At 41.1% G+C, this 17,529-nt stretch overlaps 1 protein-coding gene across 1 annotated transcript in view; it reads left to right on the top strand.

Moving 5' to 3' along the window:
• Znf292 (zinc finger protein 292) overlaps positions 1-17,529 on the top strand; it is a 61,029-nt gene that overhangs the window by 9,571 nt on the left and 33,929 nt on the right. Inside the window, exons 2-4 of the mRNA XM_052176230.1 lie at positions 14,903-15,057; positions 15,250-15,328; positions 15,429-15,564. Coding sequence (XP_052032190.1) covers positions 14,903-15,057; positions 15,250-15,328; positions 15,429-15,564 — 370 coding nt within the window. The remainder of the gene's footprint in view (positions 1-14,902; positions 15,058-15,249; positions 15,329-15,428; positions 15,565-17,529) is intronic.

Genomic DNA, 17,529 nt, shown 5'->3' with positions numbered 1-17,529 from the left:
GTGTTTACCTGGTCAGGTATAATGATTAGTCTCATCACTCAGTATAAACTACAGTGTGAAACACTGTCTTAAAAATAAAAATAAAGAAAATCCCAACACTAAAAGCTTTGCATAATAATTGTGTTCTGGGATTGTGTCTAACTAGGTGATTATTGGTAGATATTTGGGAGAATAAGGTATTTATTAAATTTTAATTTGATTATTTTTTTTTTGTGTGTGTGTGTTTTGCCTACATGTATGTATGTGTACCCTGTGCATTCCTGGTGCCCGTGGAGACCAAAGGAGGGGTTTGCATGCAGCTTAGTGGAAGAGTCCTTGACTCGAAGGACAACCGCTTTAATCTGTAATGTTTAGAAACATCAGAGTAGCCGGGTGGTGGTGGCGCACGCCTGTAATCCCAGCACTCTGGGAGGATTTCTGAGTTCGAGGACAAGGTTTCTCTGTGTAGCCCTGGCTGTCCTGGAACTCACTCTGTAGACCAGGCTAGTCTTGAACTTAGAAATCCACCTGCCTCTGCCTCCCAGGTGCTGGGATTAGAGGTGTGTGCCACCACCACCTGGCGAATTTCCATCTTTTTTTTTTTTTTTAACGATTTATCTCTTTATTATAGGTAAGTACACTGCAGCTATCTTCAGACACACCAGAAGAGGGCATCGAATCTCATTACAGATGATTGTGAACCACCATGTGGTTGCTGGGATTTGAACTCAGGAGGAGCAGTCAGTGCTCTTAACCGCTAAGCCATCTCTCCAGGCCTGAATTTCCATCTTCTGTTGTTGTTTTGGTTTGGTTTTTTGTTTTGTTTTGTTTTGTTTTGTTTTTCGAGACAGGGTTTCTCTATATAGCCCTGGCTGTCCTGGAACTCACTCTGTTGTCCAGGCTGGCCTTGAACTCAGAGATCTGCCTGCCTCTGCCTCCCAGAGTGCTGGGATTACAGGCGTGCGCCACCATCGCTGGGCTCGAATTTTCATCTTAAGTGTAGATAATATAGGCATGTTACCTGGTATAAACATTTTTAAATACTTAGTTAAAATTAGTTAATCTTTTTAGCATTTTTTTTACCAAATTTAAATTTTGTACATGAACAGTCATATTAACCTTCATTATTTTGGAAAGTTTGCTTTATTCTAAAGCAAATGAAATACGTTATTTATAAATGAACTTAATAGCCGGGCGGTGGTGGCACACGCCTGTAATCCCAGCACTTGGAAGGTAGAGGCAGGCAGATTTCTGAGTTTGAGACCAGCCTGGTCTACAGAGTGAGTTCAGGGACAGCCAGGGCTACACAGAGAAACTCTGTCTCAAAAAAACCAAAATACAAACAAACAAACAAAACCAAAAATGAACTTAATAAAGAGCTTTCTTTTTTCTTTGGTTTTTTTTGGACCCTGGCTAATAAAGAACTTTTAAAAATCCATGCTGGGAGTATTTACCTAGTTCTGTACCATCTTGGGTTTGATTCCCAACATAACCAAACAACAAGCAAACCGGGCTGTGGCAGTTGGAGTGAGAGTGACTCCCATAGGCTCCTGTGTCTGAGTGCTTAGTCCTCATGGCACCTTCCAGCAGGACTTAGAGGAGGAGCTCGCTGGAGGAGGTGTCCCCAGGGGCTGCCTTTGAGCTTTCAGATGACTCAGTGTGTTGAGGTAGCTCTCTTGTTTGGGTTCTTGCTGCCAGGCCGTTTCTCTGCCATCGTGGACTCTAACCCTCTAGAACCATGAGCCCAAGTTAATGCCTCCTCCTGTGAGTTGCCTTGGTCACTGGTATTTTATCAGAACAGTAGGTAGGTACCCCAGTATCAGACTGGTGTATAGGAATCAACTGTGAGATCAACTGTGTCTGTCCCTTGGCAGGTGCTTTTCTCACCAAGCTGTGCCCCTGCTCTCACTTTAAAACATCTCATTTTATTGTGGGTCTCTTCACCTTTGTGGATCTTTGGCCAGTATAATGCACAAGGGCAGAGAGAGTAGAGATGTGGAACAGGGAGTTTGGAAGCTCTGAGTATCTACAGTGAATAACTGACCCACAGTCAGTAGGCAGATCAATTTAGGGTTATTGAAGGCTTATAAAGTTTTGGGGGACTGAGGGCAGGGACATCTAGGATGAGCAGGGAGAGTTGGAGGATGGGATACTGGTTGTGGGAAACTTAGTTATCACCTATGTTCAGGATGAAAGACTTTAGAAGTCCTTAGAGTGTGGAAAACAGTTGTGAGCACCTTGGTGGACATGGTGAAGAAACCATGCTAGGTATGGGAGGATCAGTGTGTCATTTCTTTAGGTTTTTTTGTTTTTTGTTTTTTTGAGACAGGGTTTCTCTGTATAGCCCTGGCTGTCCTGGAACTCACTTTGTAGATCAGGCTGGCTTCCAACTCAGAAATCCACCTGCCTCAGCCTCCCAGAGTGCTGGGATTACAGGTGTGCGCCACCACCACCCGGCCAATGTGTCATTTCTTACTCAAGGGTTGTCTGGGGTCCATTCCCTCCCCTGTCCTCCCCTTTTCCTTTCCTCTCCTCTCCTCTCCCCTCCCCTCCCCCCCCCCCCTCCCCTCCCCCTTCCCTTCCCCCTCCCCTTCCCCCTTCCCTTCCCCCTCTCTTTCCCCCCTTCCCCTTCCCTTTTCTTTTCTTTTTTCTTTTCTTTTTTTTTTTTTTTTTTTTTTTTTTTTTGAGACAGGGTCTCTTTACTGTCCTTGACTGTCCTGGAACTCACAGTGTAGACCAGACTGACCTCAAACTCAAATCTTCCTGCTTCTGCCTTCCAAGCCTGTGCTACCACACCCAGCTGAAGTCTGTCCTTAAACAGTTAAAATTGTTGTTCACAGAGCTTTTTTGAGAAAACAGTGAAGAAATGAGATTTTGTTATGTGTCATTCTCTCCTCCCCCATTTTCTTCTTTCTCAATTTGAGGCTGGAATCAGGGCTTTGTGCACCAAGCCACACACCAGTCCAGCTTGTATCTTTAAAAGAAAAAAAACAAAACTTACTTCTTTTTTTAATTATGTGAATGCATGCAAGCCTGTTTATGTATGCATATGAATGCATTACCCTCAGATGCCAGAAGACAGCATCAGGTTCGCCTGAGGTGGAGATGTATGAGGTTGTGAATGCTGGGAACCAGACTCAGGTCCTCTCTGAGAACAGTCTGTGGTCTTAACTGCTCAGCCATCTCTACCCAGTATTTATTCTTAAGATATTAGAGAATGAGAGCAAAGTCAGGAGAGTTAGTAAATGTTAGTAAATGTAGATTATGAAGTTGATGAAGGGGGAAAGGCAGTATATAGCAAAGATTAAAAAATAAAAATTTCTTTTTTTTTCTGTTGATACTAGGGCTGGGGTGGTGTTTGAGGCAGGCTTTCATGTAACTGAGGCTGGCTTTGAACTGCTTTAGCTTCCCAGCTGCTGGGATTGCAGGTGTAAGCATCAGAGCCAGCAGAAAGAAAGAATTCCTAGGGAGAATAATTGTGTGGTGAGTCTGACCAGACTGGGGTTGAGATGGGGATCTAGACAGTGGTGCATGTCTGCAGCTGCATGGCTCTGTGGTTAAGCGCACCTGCTGCTCTTGCAGAGGACCTGGGTTTAGTTCTAAGCAACTACATGCTTGGTCACAGCTACGCATATCTGCAGTTGAAGGGGAGTCTGAGATGCCTTCTTCTGACATCTGAGGCCATCAGTTACACACATGGTGCACATACATACATGCAGGCAAAACTGTCATATACATAAAGTACCGCACCATTTGCCTTGTGTGGCACGCTTTGAGATACCATACAAATACCTTCATTGTGTCATTCAAGCAAGTTTTGAACTCTTGGCTCAAGCCAACCTCCAGCTAAATCTTCCACTTTAGTTGAGCCCACAGGTATTTGCCACTTCATGTTTAATTCAGAGTTTTATTAATCCTCTTGACATCTACTGCTGTTGCCAAAAGCATAAGGTCTTTTCAACCAGCTTCTGTTCTGCATTTGTCTAGCACCAAATCAGTGTCCTATAATTTGGCTTAATTCTGATTCTGCCTACCTATAGGTAGGCTCCACAGGCTAACAGTAAGTCTTCAAAGTTACCTGTGGTTTAGATTCCGTAGTTCCAAAGTTAAGGATTCCTACAGACTCCTCTTCAGTGTGGTTTTGTTTGTTTGTTTGTTGCTGTTGTTTGGTTTGGTTTTCGATTTTGTTTTTTTCTCTGAATTTTGATTTTCTTCTAAAAATTTTTCTCTCATACAGTACATCCCTATTATGATTTCTCCTCCCTCCATTCTTACCAATATTTGTAATTATAAATTATATATTATAATACTGTATTTATTGCTTTTAAAAGTAAAAGGAATATTAGTGAGTCTTGAAGGGTTTCTTCTGTGCATATTAAGGCCTTTGCTGTCCATGGGCTCAGCTGACACTCTCAGATAGACACCCTTACTGTGTACTAAGGCGCGTTATTTGCTCACAGAGGCTGGTCCCAGAGTAGGTGAGTACTATAGTAGTTTTGTTCTTTAAGTCTTGAGAAGGCAGGTTCCCTGGTGCCATTGAGTTGTGCTACTAAAAGCTCTTTTGCCTTATTAGCTTTAAGAGAAACAAGTCAGCGTCCAAGGGTGTGCATGACAAGTTGTGTTATCAGAGAAGGAATCTGAAGGAAGACATCATGTAGAGAAATTTGACAGCTGGCAGGGTGTGGGTATGTAAACATAGGCTCAAAAACAGCTTTTATGATGGATTTTGTAAATAGAATTGTTACAGCGTGACCTGTTATTGCTATGATCTTACCATTTCAAATGAAAGTAATATGAATAAATTTTGTATGGTAAGAGGTCAATGAAAAAAATTTATGGAAAAAGAAAATAGATTTTTAAAATATTTTTTAAAGATTTATTTATTTTATTTTATGTAATGAGTACATTTGTAGCTGTAAGGATGGTTGTGAGCCTTCATGTAGTCGCTGGGAATTGAATTTAGGACCTCTGCTCACTTCCGTCAGCCCCGCTTACACCGGCTAACCTTGCTCGCACAGCCCCTGCTCCATCTGGCCCAAAGATTTATTATTATAAATAAGTACACCGTAGCTGTCTTCATTCACACCAGAAGAAAGTGTCTGATCTCATTACGAATGGTTGTGAGCCACCATGTGGTTGCTGGGATTTGAACTCAGGACCTTCGGAAGAGCAGTCAGTGCTCTTAACCTCTGAGTCATCTCACCAGCCCGGACTGGTTTTTTTTAAACAATATATCCTGACCACAGTTTCCTCTCCCTCCACTCCTCTCAGTCCCCCCTCCCCCATGTTCCCTCTCCCCTAGATCAGGCCTTCAAGAGACAAACAGGACTAAACAAGATACAGTAAGGCAAGGCAAGAGTCCTCATCAAGGCTGGACAAGGCAACCCCATAGGAGGAAAAGAGTCCCAGGATCAGGCAAAAGAACCAGAGACACAGTGCTGTCCCAAAAGGGTCAAGCCAACAGCCACATAACATCACACAGAGGACCAGGTCTAGGCCCATGAGGGCCTGCACTTGCTGCTTCGACCTCTCTGCGCCCATGTGGTTTAAATGGTTAGTTGCTTAATTGATTTGGCGGAATAAGTTGTTAAAATGACTTATGGAATTCAAGAAAGTTATTAATCATCCTGGACCATGATAAAGGACACAGGTCTAGACGGTGAGGCTTGGGGTTTCCCTGTCCGGTGGAGCTGGAGTATGTCACCCTTTGCATGCTTAGTTCTTGTTGAGTATTTTGTTATGCATGGTTCATAGTCATGGATAATCAGATATTAAAATCCCCTTTAAAATCAACATAAAGAAGCAGATTACATACCTTCAATATAACACTATACACTATCATTCGAAAACATCAGGGTTAAGAAGTACTGGGTCAAAACAAGTCCAAAACCCAGCTGGGCAAATTTCAAACTCTGCATCTCCGTGTCTGATGTGCTTTTCAGATATTCAGCTCCTTCCTGCTTTGTTGACTGCAGCACAGTTCTTTGTTTTTGCTTCCTCTCCCTGATAGCAGCTTTCTGCTGCAGGTACCTCATGGTTCTAACATCTCAAACATCTTGGGGTCTCCAATGCAACTTCAACATTGCAGCTTCTTGTTCCAGTGTTTGGGATCCATACATGATTTTCTGGGGTTTCTCAAAAAGGGTTTGGGTCACATCTCCAGCTGTGGCCTCTGTAGCATGCTAGGTGCTGGTTGACTCCATTTCATTGCTGCTGCTGTTCTTGGTGGTCATCCCATAGTACTGGCATCTCCAATTCCCTGGAGTCTTCTGCTGCAACTAGGCTTCACCAGTAGCCTCTCCTAGGCTGCCAAGTCTCAACTTCTTTGCATGATCCCTTCAGTCCTGGGCCATCAACTACAACTGAGGCTGTACCTTCATCAATGGCCTTTGCTGGCCTCCCACAGAGCCAAGCCTCAGCTGTTCACCAAGACTCCTTCATGCCTTCAAAACCTGTATGACCTGGTTGACCTTGAACTAAGAAGTCTGCTTGGCTCTATCTCCTGAATGCTGGAATGCATGTATCACCTTGTCTGAATTTAAGCTTCTCTTTACCTAGAACTTGCTCTGTCCCAGGCTGGCCTTGAACTCAGAGATTAACTTGCCTTTTTCAACCTTACGCTTAGCAGGGTGTGATCTGCCTTGAAGTTCTACTCCCTTAATTTTAATCTCCTTGAACGTAGGATTCTGGTCCTTTCTACTTCCGGGTGCCCCTTTAACACTTGAACCAAACATTTTCTATTTTTTCTTTTTAAGCTTGCTATACTTTATCAAAACTCTATGAGAGTGAACTGAAGGGCAAAGTCTATGCTGGGCTTTTCTGGGACTTTGTGTATGCAATTAATCTATATCTCTTCACCTTAGCTCAGGTAGACTCTTCAGACTGGGGCAAAACGCAACCATATTCTTCCCCTAAGTATCACAAGAATAGCCTCTAGTCATGTAGTAACATTTTTTTCCTCTGAAACCTCTTGAGCCAGACCCCCATAGTTCAAATCATCCTCAGCACCAGTGTCTTCCACATTCCTATTAGGATGGCCCACTGAGCCCCACTTAAAGCATTCCACTGCTTTCCAAATCCAATGTCCCCAAATCCACATTCCTCCAAACAAAAGCATGCTCAGGCCTATTGTAGCAATACCACATCCCTAGTACCAACTTCTGCCTTAGGGTTTTACTGCTCTAAACAGATACCATGACCAAGGCAACTCTTATAAAGAATATTTAATTGGGGCTGGCTTACAGGTTCTGAGGGTTCAGTCCATCAACATCAAGGCAGGAGCATGGCAAAATCTAGGCAGGCATGGCACTGGAGGATCTGAGTGTTCTCTCTGTAACCTGAAGACAAATAAGAAGGCTGACTCCTCAGGCAGCTAGGAGGAAGGTCTCAAAGCCACCTCAACAGTGACACACTTCCTCCACCAAGGCCACACCTGTTCTAACCAGGCCACGCCTCCTAAGAGTGCCACTCCCTGGGCCAAGCATATTCAAACCTCAATTCCAAATTCATTTCTCTTCCCCAGAAGCTTTGGCTTAGTGGGGCCGAAAGTCCCAGTGCGTGGTCATTCTTCATTGTAAAGTTAGTAAGGTGCTCCTCCAGACTTCAGTACTCAAGTGGATTTCAAGGGTTTTAAATGTTGTGTGCTAGAAACTGAATATGGAAACCGATGCTCCCCAACCCCACCAATGACTGAATGCCTATGTCAGACAATCTTGAGAGACCTACAATTTCAACAGCCCCCTTAGAGAAGGTTTGTGTCACCAAGTTACCAGTTTTCTTGTGTAGTTGTTTTGCTTCATGTTGGTGTACCCAGGAGCTAACGCCAGTTCATAATTGCACTAGTGAGTCACCATATGTACTTTTTGTTTTTTGGTTTTTAATTTCTTAAGCTTCCCATGTCATTATTTATCTGAAAATCCAACGAGTCTAAGAGACTGGAGGATATAACCAGTTTAGATCTATGAGAAATTAAGTTACTCTTTTATCTCCAGGGTATTTAGGAAATCAATAATAAGAATGCTGCAAAAAGAAAAAAAATTGTCAAATTGGAACGACACAATTCTAGCTGAGCTATATGGGCTAGAATAGCCTTACCTCAGTGTATGTCCTGAAAGGGAGAGCCATTTCTCACAAGTTAAAAGACCTGTGTCCCCTACAGCCCCTGAGTAGCTTTGTGTAGAAACATGACTGCCCTTCACAGGCAGGTAATGGATGTAGTGCTGTAACCCCAGCACCAGGTAAGCCAAGGCAGGATTGTATGAGTTTGAAGCTAGTCTAGTTCATATAACAAAACCCTGTCTGTGGGGGGGAGGAGGGGACCAAACAAATGCACACTCATTCCCCCAGACCGTCACCATTTGCGTTTCTTTTTCTGCATGTGTTCAGTTGGGTAGCTATATAGAACTTACCTGATTGTTTTTCTCTCCACAGACCCCTTTTTACACCAGGAAGGGTTTTAGTGAGGTATGGATCTGCTGACCAAGGAGTCTTTCCTTGAGATTCTCTTGTTGTTGATTTTATTTATTTTATTTTGTTCCTTTGAGCAGAGGATACCTGGATTTACAAGTGATTAAATGTGTATTCAACATTGAGGGACAAAATTCAGCAGTTTTGGAAGTCTTCTATGTTACAAAGATGCTTAGGGTCCCTCTTCATTCATCTTGACCAGAAAGACTTTGGGAGAGTTTTTAGTGACTGGAGATTTTAGCAGCTAAACCTTTATGATGTTTGTTTGAGTACTTTCTTTCTGTTGCCATGCTTTCTACCTCTTAGTTCAATTATGAAGAGGAACACTATTTTTCTTTTGTAGTAATTTCAGTGAGGTCAGTTTGAAATGCTTTCTTAGCTGAGAGCAATTGTTTTTTTTTTTTTTTTTTTTTTTTTTTTGGTTTTTTGGTTTTTTGGATTTGGTTTTTTGAGACAGGGTTTCTCTGTATAGCTCTGGCTGTCCTGGAACTTACTCTGTAGACCAGGCTAGCCTCGAACTCAGAAATCTGTCTGCCTCTGCCTCTGCCTCCCAGAGTGCTGGGATTACAGGTGTGCGTCACCACTGCCCGGCTGCAATTGATATTTTTAATTCAAGAAAACCCCTCACTATTACAAATAGTTTTGACTATATAATCATTCTTTAATATCTTTAAAATTAGTTTTGTGTATGCGGTCTGCAGAAATGGTGAAACTTACCAAATAATTTTTAGATAATACTTTTTTAATGGACTAAACAGTATGTTTTCACTTACACTTGTCTTCAATTCTTCATTCTGTGAGGAATGAACTCTTGCTTGCCCAAGTGTCTTCTAAGCAGTTTCTTTTGGGGAATGGTGTTTCTGACTGGAGATGAAAGACTATTACTCTAATTTTTATTTTATTTCCAGTATAAATAGAATTTTTTATTATAATTTCCTATACCAGTTTTGCTTGTATTTGTGTTTCTTTAGAACTTAATTAAATGAAATCAGACAGAACAGCTTTTTAGATCACTTAGGGTTTATTTAATCACATGTATCAGTCACTGCACACGTTAATATTAAGCATTAAAATTAGATGTTAATAAAGTACAAAAATATTTTTTCATTATAGAAAGCTACATATAGAATCTATATTTACTTATATTAAATTTTAATCTACAAACTCATTTTTTGTTGAAATGTGTGTTCCTTTGTCTCTAAAAGTGCTATGTTACAAATTTATAAAGTCAGTAAGAAAGTAAAGTGAAATAACATGTAAGCCTGACTTTTCTTTTTTTGTTGTTTTTTTGTTTTGTTTTGTTTTTTCGAGACAGGGTTTCTCTGTGTAGCCCTGGCTGTCCTGAAACTCACTCTGTAGATCAGGCTGGCCTCGAACTCAGAAATCCGCCTGCCTCTGCCTCCCAAGTGCTGGGATTAAAGGTGTGCGCCACCACCGCCCAGGAAGCCTGACTTTTCAAATAATTCTTATGTACTATGCCTGTGTCAGCTAGGTAAAATGTTCAAAAAGTAAATAAAAATGAGGACATGGCCTCATTCCTTGATTGAAAAGAACTGACCTCATTCCGCTCTTTATTTAACCCTTCTGAGTGTACCCCCCTGGAGGGTTCCTCTATGCTGGGGGCAGGCCTGAACAGGTCTTCAGCACAGTGGTAGTGGGCCTTGGAGAGGGCAGCAGGAATCCAGACTGGAGTCACCCATTCATTCCTAATTCCTGAACATGTTTCTCAGTAGCATTGCAGCATGCCCAGTGGAGGGTAACAAACCCATCTACCACGTGTGGAGAGGGAAGGGAGCTGGGCACCTGAAGAGGTAGGGGGTGGTAGTCCTAATTCTGTCTGTCTTTGGGGAATAGAACATGGTAGTTAACCTTGTTTTAGTTTATACTCCCAAACCCCAAATGTATCGAATCTTATTAAAAAAAAATAGTGTCTTAGTTAGGGTTTTACTGCAGTGAATAGAAACCATGAAGGCAATTCATAAGGATGACATTTAATAATTGGGACTGACTTACAGGTTCAGAGGTTCAGGCCATCATCATCAAGGCAGGAGCATAGCAGTGTCCAGCAGACATGGGGCTTGGAGGAGCTGAGTTTCACATCTTGTTCCAAAGACAGTTTGCAGAGACTAGCTTCCAGGCAGCTAGGATTAGGGTCTCAAAGCCCACGCCTAAGGTGACACACCTACTCCAACATGGTTACATCTAATAGTACCACTCGCTGGGCCAAACATATACAAACCCTTACATATTCTTTAATATGTAAAAAAAATTAACTGTGCATAGATTTTAAAAAAATGATTATTCAAATTTCAAATACAAATACTTTGTTTCCTTTTTTTTCTGATTTAAGTAATGATGTTTATTTGTGTATTTGCTTTAGAAATAAGTAATGTATTACTTTAACTTAGCATAACTTCAAGAAAATGCTAAAATAAAGTTACTCATAGCCATTAATGTTGCCTAATTAGGCTTGTCATAGGACTTGTCTCCAGATCACAGGTTTTGAAAATGAAATTTTAATTATTTATAAAAACTTTCTGAATACTTTCCAGGTGAGATAAAGACACCATACAGTTTGTGAAAGAATATAATGTGTGAGTTATTATACAGTAAGAGTTTTGTGGCTTCAAATAATATAATGTGTGAGTTACTATGCATTAAGAGTTTTGTGGCTTCAAATAAAGCCAATTATTCTACTTTGAATAGTTAGGAGTATAACACACAACCTTGATGGTATCCAGAAAACTTCCTGTTCTGTGAGAAAGGCAAGTCTGATTTGTTTAGTATACATTCCCAAGTGGTAACAAAACCTGCCACATAGTTTATCCCTTGTCCCATTGTATGTATGAATGTTAGGAGTGGGGCTGTGCCCATGGTCCTCTTTTCAGTTGGTTTGCTGTTAGTGTATAAAAAGGCTACGTGTTATCTAAGTTGATTCTGTTTTCTACAGATTTTCTAAGTGTTTGACATGTCTAGAAGTTTCCTGGTGAAGTTTTTAGGATCTCTTATGTTTAGTGTCTGTCCTATCATCTGGAAATAGGGATAGTTAGACTTCTTTCCTGTCTGTATTGGGTTTGTTCTCTTGCCTTGTGGCTCCAGCTCATGTGGTGAGCACTCACTCCATCAAAAAGGAGTGTGGATGGTGGGCAGTTCTGTCCGACCCTGGATTGTAATGGAATTGTCTCAAGTTTCTCTTTCTTTATAATGGGTTTGTCATATATAGCCTTTGTTTTTTATGTGTTGAAGATTCCTGAAATTCTGCTTTCTCTGGGACTTTGCTTCACACCATGAAATTGGTTTGATGGTGGAATTTATACAAATGATGTGGGAATAGGGCAGCAAATGTACATTGGACGTGATTAGCGGACGAGCTCTGAGTGATTGCGGATTTCGCACTGCTCCTGTGTTTCAGCTGCTAAAACAGCTCTGGGCTACTTCCTCCTCTGCCTGTAGTCTCCTGGTACCTTGGAGAACACACCCACTCTGTGCCTTTATCCATCAGTGCTTGTAGCCCTTGCGCCAGAACATTGCTGTGACCTCTGAGAACAGTTCTTATGGTGGGGCAGTTGCCAGGGAAGGTGAAGGGCATATTTAATCCCTGAGTGTAATGTCTCAGCTGTTTCACAGTATTGGGGATCCACTGCACCAGGTCACTGCTGTTCATGTTTGGATGTTAAGCACCTGTTGCACCTCCTTCATGTGTATTATGTGGTACCTAAACATGGTAGCTGTTGTCAGTTACAGGGCAATGAGAGGTACAGATAGCCATCATATTCTTGTTGTCAGACATCTGCTGGGTGAGCTCAGGCGCTGTCAGCATAGTGTGCTGCTGGCTTCCCAATTGGTCAAGGGGCCAAAGCCAGGCTTGAAGAAGTATTGGCAGAGAGAGGGTACCATTTTTGCAGACAAGTGGTTACCTTACTTGTGGTGGCAAATAGGAGGTGGTTTATAAGTAGGTATGGTCAGCTTTAAGCATTGAAGCAGATATCTGTGATAAGCCAGTCACATGCCCTTATCTATATAATAGATCTCATCTATGTTTTCCACAAGCTGTTGGACTGGAAGGGTAGCCTGCTGTGTCCAGCACCCTGGGGGACGTTGTTACACTGAAGGTGTTCGTGATTCTTTCTAGATACTACTCTTTGATCTTGCTGATAAGGAGGGATACACATCTCTCCACTAGTTCCCCACCCAGGGACTGTGTCAGCCAAAGCCCTGCAGGCAGTTACAGCTCTCTGCTTCCTTTCTCTGTCCAGCACCAACTCAAGCAGCTCTGTACCTTCTGGGTAGTACTTTGGCCCGTTTGTTTCCAGTCTTCCTCTATCCTGTGAAGTTACCGGGCTTGATGCTGATCTGCAGAAGGGCCCTGAGCTCACTGAGTCCATGATGTGGGGCTCTGGTCCGTAAGCATGGAATGGGACACATGTGGCCTATTACACTGTTGATCCACTGCATCTGGAGCCTACGTTCCCTGCAGTATGTGGAGGTAGGATTGCTCATCCTGGTCCCTGACACTCATCTGATGGCCCAAGCCTGTGGCTGTGCAGCAAAGACACCTTGCTCATCTCGAGGTCTTTGATTATGGCGCCGTGTTGGCTTTTGTTAGATGCCTTTCCTGCATCTGTTGAAATGATCATGTGATTTTTGTCCATTTGTGTTATTTTATTACTTTTACTGATTTGCATATGCTGAATCATCCCTTTATCTCTAGGATAATGCCAACTTAATCAAAGTAAATGATCTTTGATGCCTATATTAAGCATACAAGTATTTTATTGAGGATTTTTGCATCTGTCCATTAGGGATATTGACCTGTAGTTTTCTGTTGTTGTTTCTTTACCTGAAATTGGTTATTACGGAAGTCTTGCCTTCAAGGGTCTGCTGATCGTACTTATACCACATTCTCCCTGATAGCTCTTTGATTCATTGACTCTTTTTAATGTTTTCTTTGTGTTTATTCCATTAATTTATGCTCTGACTCTGATTATTTCTTCTTTTTTTTCTCCAAATTCCTGAGTTATATTACTAAGTCATTTACTTTTGCGGTCTCTGAATTTTAAACGTAGGCACTTACGCAGTAGCTCCCTTTAGGATGGCGTTCCCGAGCATTTGTTCAATTGTGCTTTCATGTCCCTTTAATTGTGGGATTTTTAATTTTTTCTTGATTTCTTTGATCCACATATCATTTAGTAATATGTTGTTTGATCTCCATGAGTTTGTATAGTTACCAGACATTCATTTGCTGATAAATTTTTAAACCTTTATTGCATTGTAGTCAGATAGGACACAATTCAAAATTGTTTCAGGTTTTTTTTGGAACTTGTTAAGATTTTTTTTTTTTTTTTTATGTACCAGGATATGTTCCATTCTAGAAAAGCTTCTATGGGCTCCTGAATGGAATGTGTATTCTTTGGCATTTAAGTGAAATAAATAGTCTGTAGATACTTGTTAGGTCTTTTTGATGTCAGGTGTCATTTAATTGTGATATTATCTGGATCTGTGTATAGGAGAAAATGGGGTATTGAAATCACCTCCTGTACTGAATTGGAGCTAATCCTTGACTTTAATTCCAGTAGTATTTGTTTATAATACATGTTTATTTGAACATAAAGTTGGGTGTTCAGAGTTTGGTGCATATATGTTTAGTCGTGTAATGTCTTCTCCGTTCGTTGTTCCATTGGCTAGGATGAAGTGCCCTTTGTTATCTCTTTTGATTAGTTTTCATTTGAAGCCTGTTTTATCAGAAGTTAGGATAGTAACAACTTTTCTTCCTGGTCCCATTTGCTTGGGGTATTTTCTTCTTTCCTTTGTCTTTAAGGTGTCTTTAAAGTTCCTTATAAACAACAGTAAGTTGGTTTTTTTGTTGTAGTAGTTGTTTTGTTTGAGAAGTCTGTAGTCTTAGCTGTCCTTGCTATGTAAAGCGTCTGGCCAAAACTCACAGATCTCCTGCTTCTGCCTCCTGGGATTAAAGGCCTTTGCTACCTAGCCTCCCTGGACTTAGTTTGTCAATCCATTCATCTCACTTGTGTTTTTTCATTGTCTAGTTGAGACCATCAGTATTTAGAGTTCTTGTCAGTCGCCAGGCCTTGGTGTTCAGTCATTATGGTTTCCTGTTTCCTTTCTGTGCTTTGTTCTGTGCTTACCCCTCGTCAGTCAGTAGTGTGTGCTCCTGTAGTGTTCTCTGAAGGACGATTTTGTTTGGACACAATTCCTTTAGTCTGATTGTAACATAGAACATTTTTCTTTCTCCTTCAGCTATGGCATGACTTCTCCATGCCTTCAGAACCAGTATGACTTGGGAAATGATACATTACCAAGTTTGGCTGCCAGCATGAGGTATAGCCATGATGGAGACATATTGGAGATATTTTGTTCAGAACACTTAGAAAAACATCATTGATTAGTCAGTATATTTTTTTACTTACATTTGAATGTTTTATTATTCCTTCCAAAACAGACACTCCTTGAATATGCAGAGAAATGGAAAACTTCAGAAGACCCTTTACCTTTACTGGAGGTATACACAGTGGCCATCCAAAGTTATGTAAAAGCTCGACCATACCTTACCTCTGAATGTGAAAGTGTAGCCTTGGTTCTGGAACGCCTGGCATTGTGAGTAGAACTTTGAAAAATGAATCAAACACAATTATTAATTTTTTCATAAATTTTATGTCTCGGGTCTTATTATATTTAATTTAAAATAGATTTATTATAAATAAATAATAAAGACTCTAACAGTAGGATTATTGATTTTTTTTGTTTTGTTTTATTTTCAATAATCATTTGTATCCTTTTCTTTTCTAGAAGCTGTGTTGAACTTTTACTGTGTCTACCTGTTGAGCTATCAGATAAACAGTGGGAACAGTTTCAGACCTTGGTGCAGGTGAGATTACTTACCTATTTAACATAGATGTAGTGTGATCGGTTTGGCTTATTTGACTAAACTTTAAAGCATCTAATGATGTGTTTATTTACTGTTACAGGTAGCGCATGAGACCCTGATGGAGAGCGGCAGCTGTGAGCTGCAGTTCCTGGCTACTCTGGCTCAGGAGAAGGGGGTGTGGAAAAACACAGTGCTGGCCACTATCCTCTCCCAGGAACCCCTGGAGAAAGAGAAAGGTACGTTTCCAGAGGGACAAAGAGAAGCACAGTCGTTAGTCTATGAGAAACAAACATTTAAATTTGTTTGGCTATAACTCTTCGTACGATGTACCAAATGAGGCCCATATGATTTTATGTGAAGGCCTTAAAGCCTTACAAAGTTTTGGGGGTGGGGGGAGATGTATTTATAGGAATTTAGAATAACCAAAATTGCAATTTTTTTTCTCAACTTCTTTTCATCAGAAGAGTTCTTTCTGCAGTGCCCTGGCAGATAGCAATCATTTGTATGTAATGATGAACTCATTTAACAGATGAAGAGCAGACATAAGGTAGTGAATGATTTTCCTCAAAGGAGAACAGTCTATGCTGGAACTCTTCAATATTGTTTCTAAGTTAACTCTCTCAGATTACTATTCAGTTTTATTGTGTTTTATGAGTTCGGGCACTATAGATCCCAGTAGAACTCACACTGGCAGGTATTTTGTTGAAGCTGGTAGCTAAGTCCTGATACTGATGCTAGTACTCATTTAGAGTGCTAACTTACTTATACCATGGAGAACAGCAACAGTTATATCCTAGGTAATTCTTCTTTAAATTATTCAAAATTATTCTGGCAAACAGAAGTGCAGATCTTTGCATGAGGCCAGCCTGGCCTATATAGATAGTTTCATGCCAGCCAGGGCTACATAGTAAGACCCTTTCTCCACAAAAAGTAAAATAAGAAGAGAGAAGATGACCTATGGACATTTGTTTAGATTTCTGCCTACACCCTAAGGTATTAACTCGACATTAACTGGAGTGATAAGCAGTTGGCATGTGCAGTAGAAAGGGCATATAGTTATGTCCATCCGTCTCTGTCATCACTGCTGCTGTTCCATGACTGTTGGTAAAGCCTGGGTAGCTTTGCTCTGTGATAGTGAGGTTTGGGGCCGTAAGCCAGAGTTACTGAGCTTTTGTGAGTTACCAGATGGTGTTCTGTTCATCTCTAAACATTTCTCCAGACAAGTGGTCCCTCCTTTCTTCTGCCACCTTGGCCATGCTTTCCCGATTGCTGTAGTGTTGCCCTTCCTTCAGAAGACATCCAGGTCTCTGTGGTATTGAGACCTTTTAGATCTTTTGTGTTCTCCTTGTGGTGGTGGCAGGTTAGGCAGGGTCTCGCTGAATAGCTGAGAGGGGCCTGGAATTTCAGGCTTAATGCTGGGGTTACAGTCAGAAGTCATTTCCTAAAACAACAACAATTTTAGAGTAGTGAGTCTTGGGTTCTTTGCTTTTGATAGACTATATTTCTCTCTAAGAGGTTAACACCAATGAGCTTTATTTCTTCTTCTTCTTTTTTTATTTTTTTTTTAATTTTTATTATTTTTATTTTTTTTAGTTTTTTAGATTTGTTTTTTTCGAGACAGGGTTTCTCTGTATAGCCCTGGCTGTCCTGGCACTCACTCTGTAGATCAGGCTGGCCTCGAACTCAGAAATTCACCTGTCTCTGCTTCCCAGAGTGCTGGGATTACAGGCGTGAGCCACCACCGCCCAGCTACGTGCTTTATTTCTAATACCAAATTATTTTGAATATAATTCATAATAGCATGCAAGTGTGTATTTCTGTGTCTTTTGAATTTTTGAGACAGGGTTTCTCTGTATAGCCCTGGCTGTCCTGGAACTCACTCTGCTGACCAGGCTGGTCTTGAACTCCGCCTGCCCCTGCCTCCTGAGTGCTAGGATTAAAGGCGTGCGCCACCATTGCCCGGCTCTGTGTGTCATTTATTGTAACTTTTAAAATGGACCTTAACAGTTTAATGTCCCTTGTCTGTTTCACAGATGAGGAAGTGGAGGCTTAAAAAGATGGTTTGTCTTCTGAGTCACATATCTAGTGATGTCTTGAACTTCCTCTAGTATTATATCCTATCACAACTGGCCTAATTAAAGTAAAATTGCAGCGAATGAAGGATTAGCTTTTCAGTAGCATTTTGCTAAACTCACACATTT

The sequence above is a fragment of the Apodemus sylvaticus genome, chromosome 3, assembly GCF_947179515.1.
Source record: "Apodemus sylvaticus chromosome 3, mApoSyl1.1, whole genome shotgun sequence".
NCBI classification, from domain to species: Eukaryota; Metazoa; Chordata; class Mammalia; order Rodentia; family Muridae; genus Apodemus; species Apodemus sylvaticus.
Note: the sequence above shows the minus strand (reverse complement) of the source record. Positions and strands in the feature narration are given on the sequence as shown.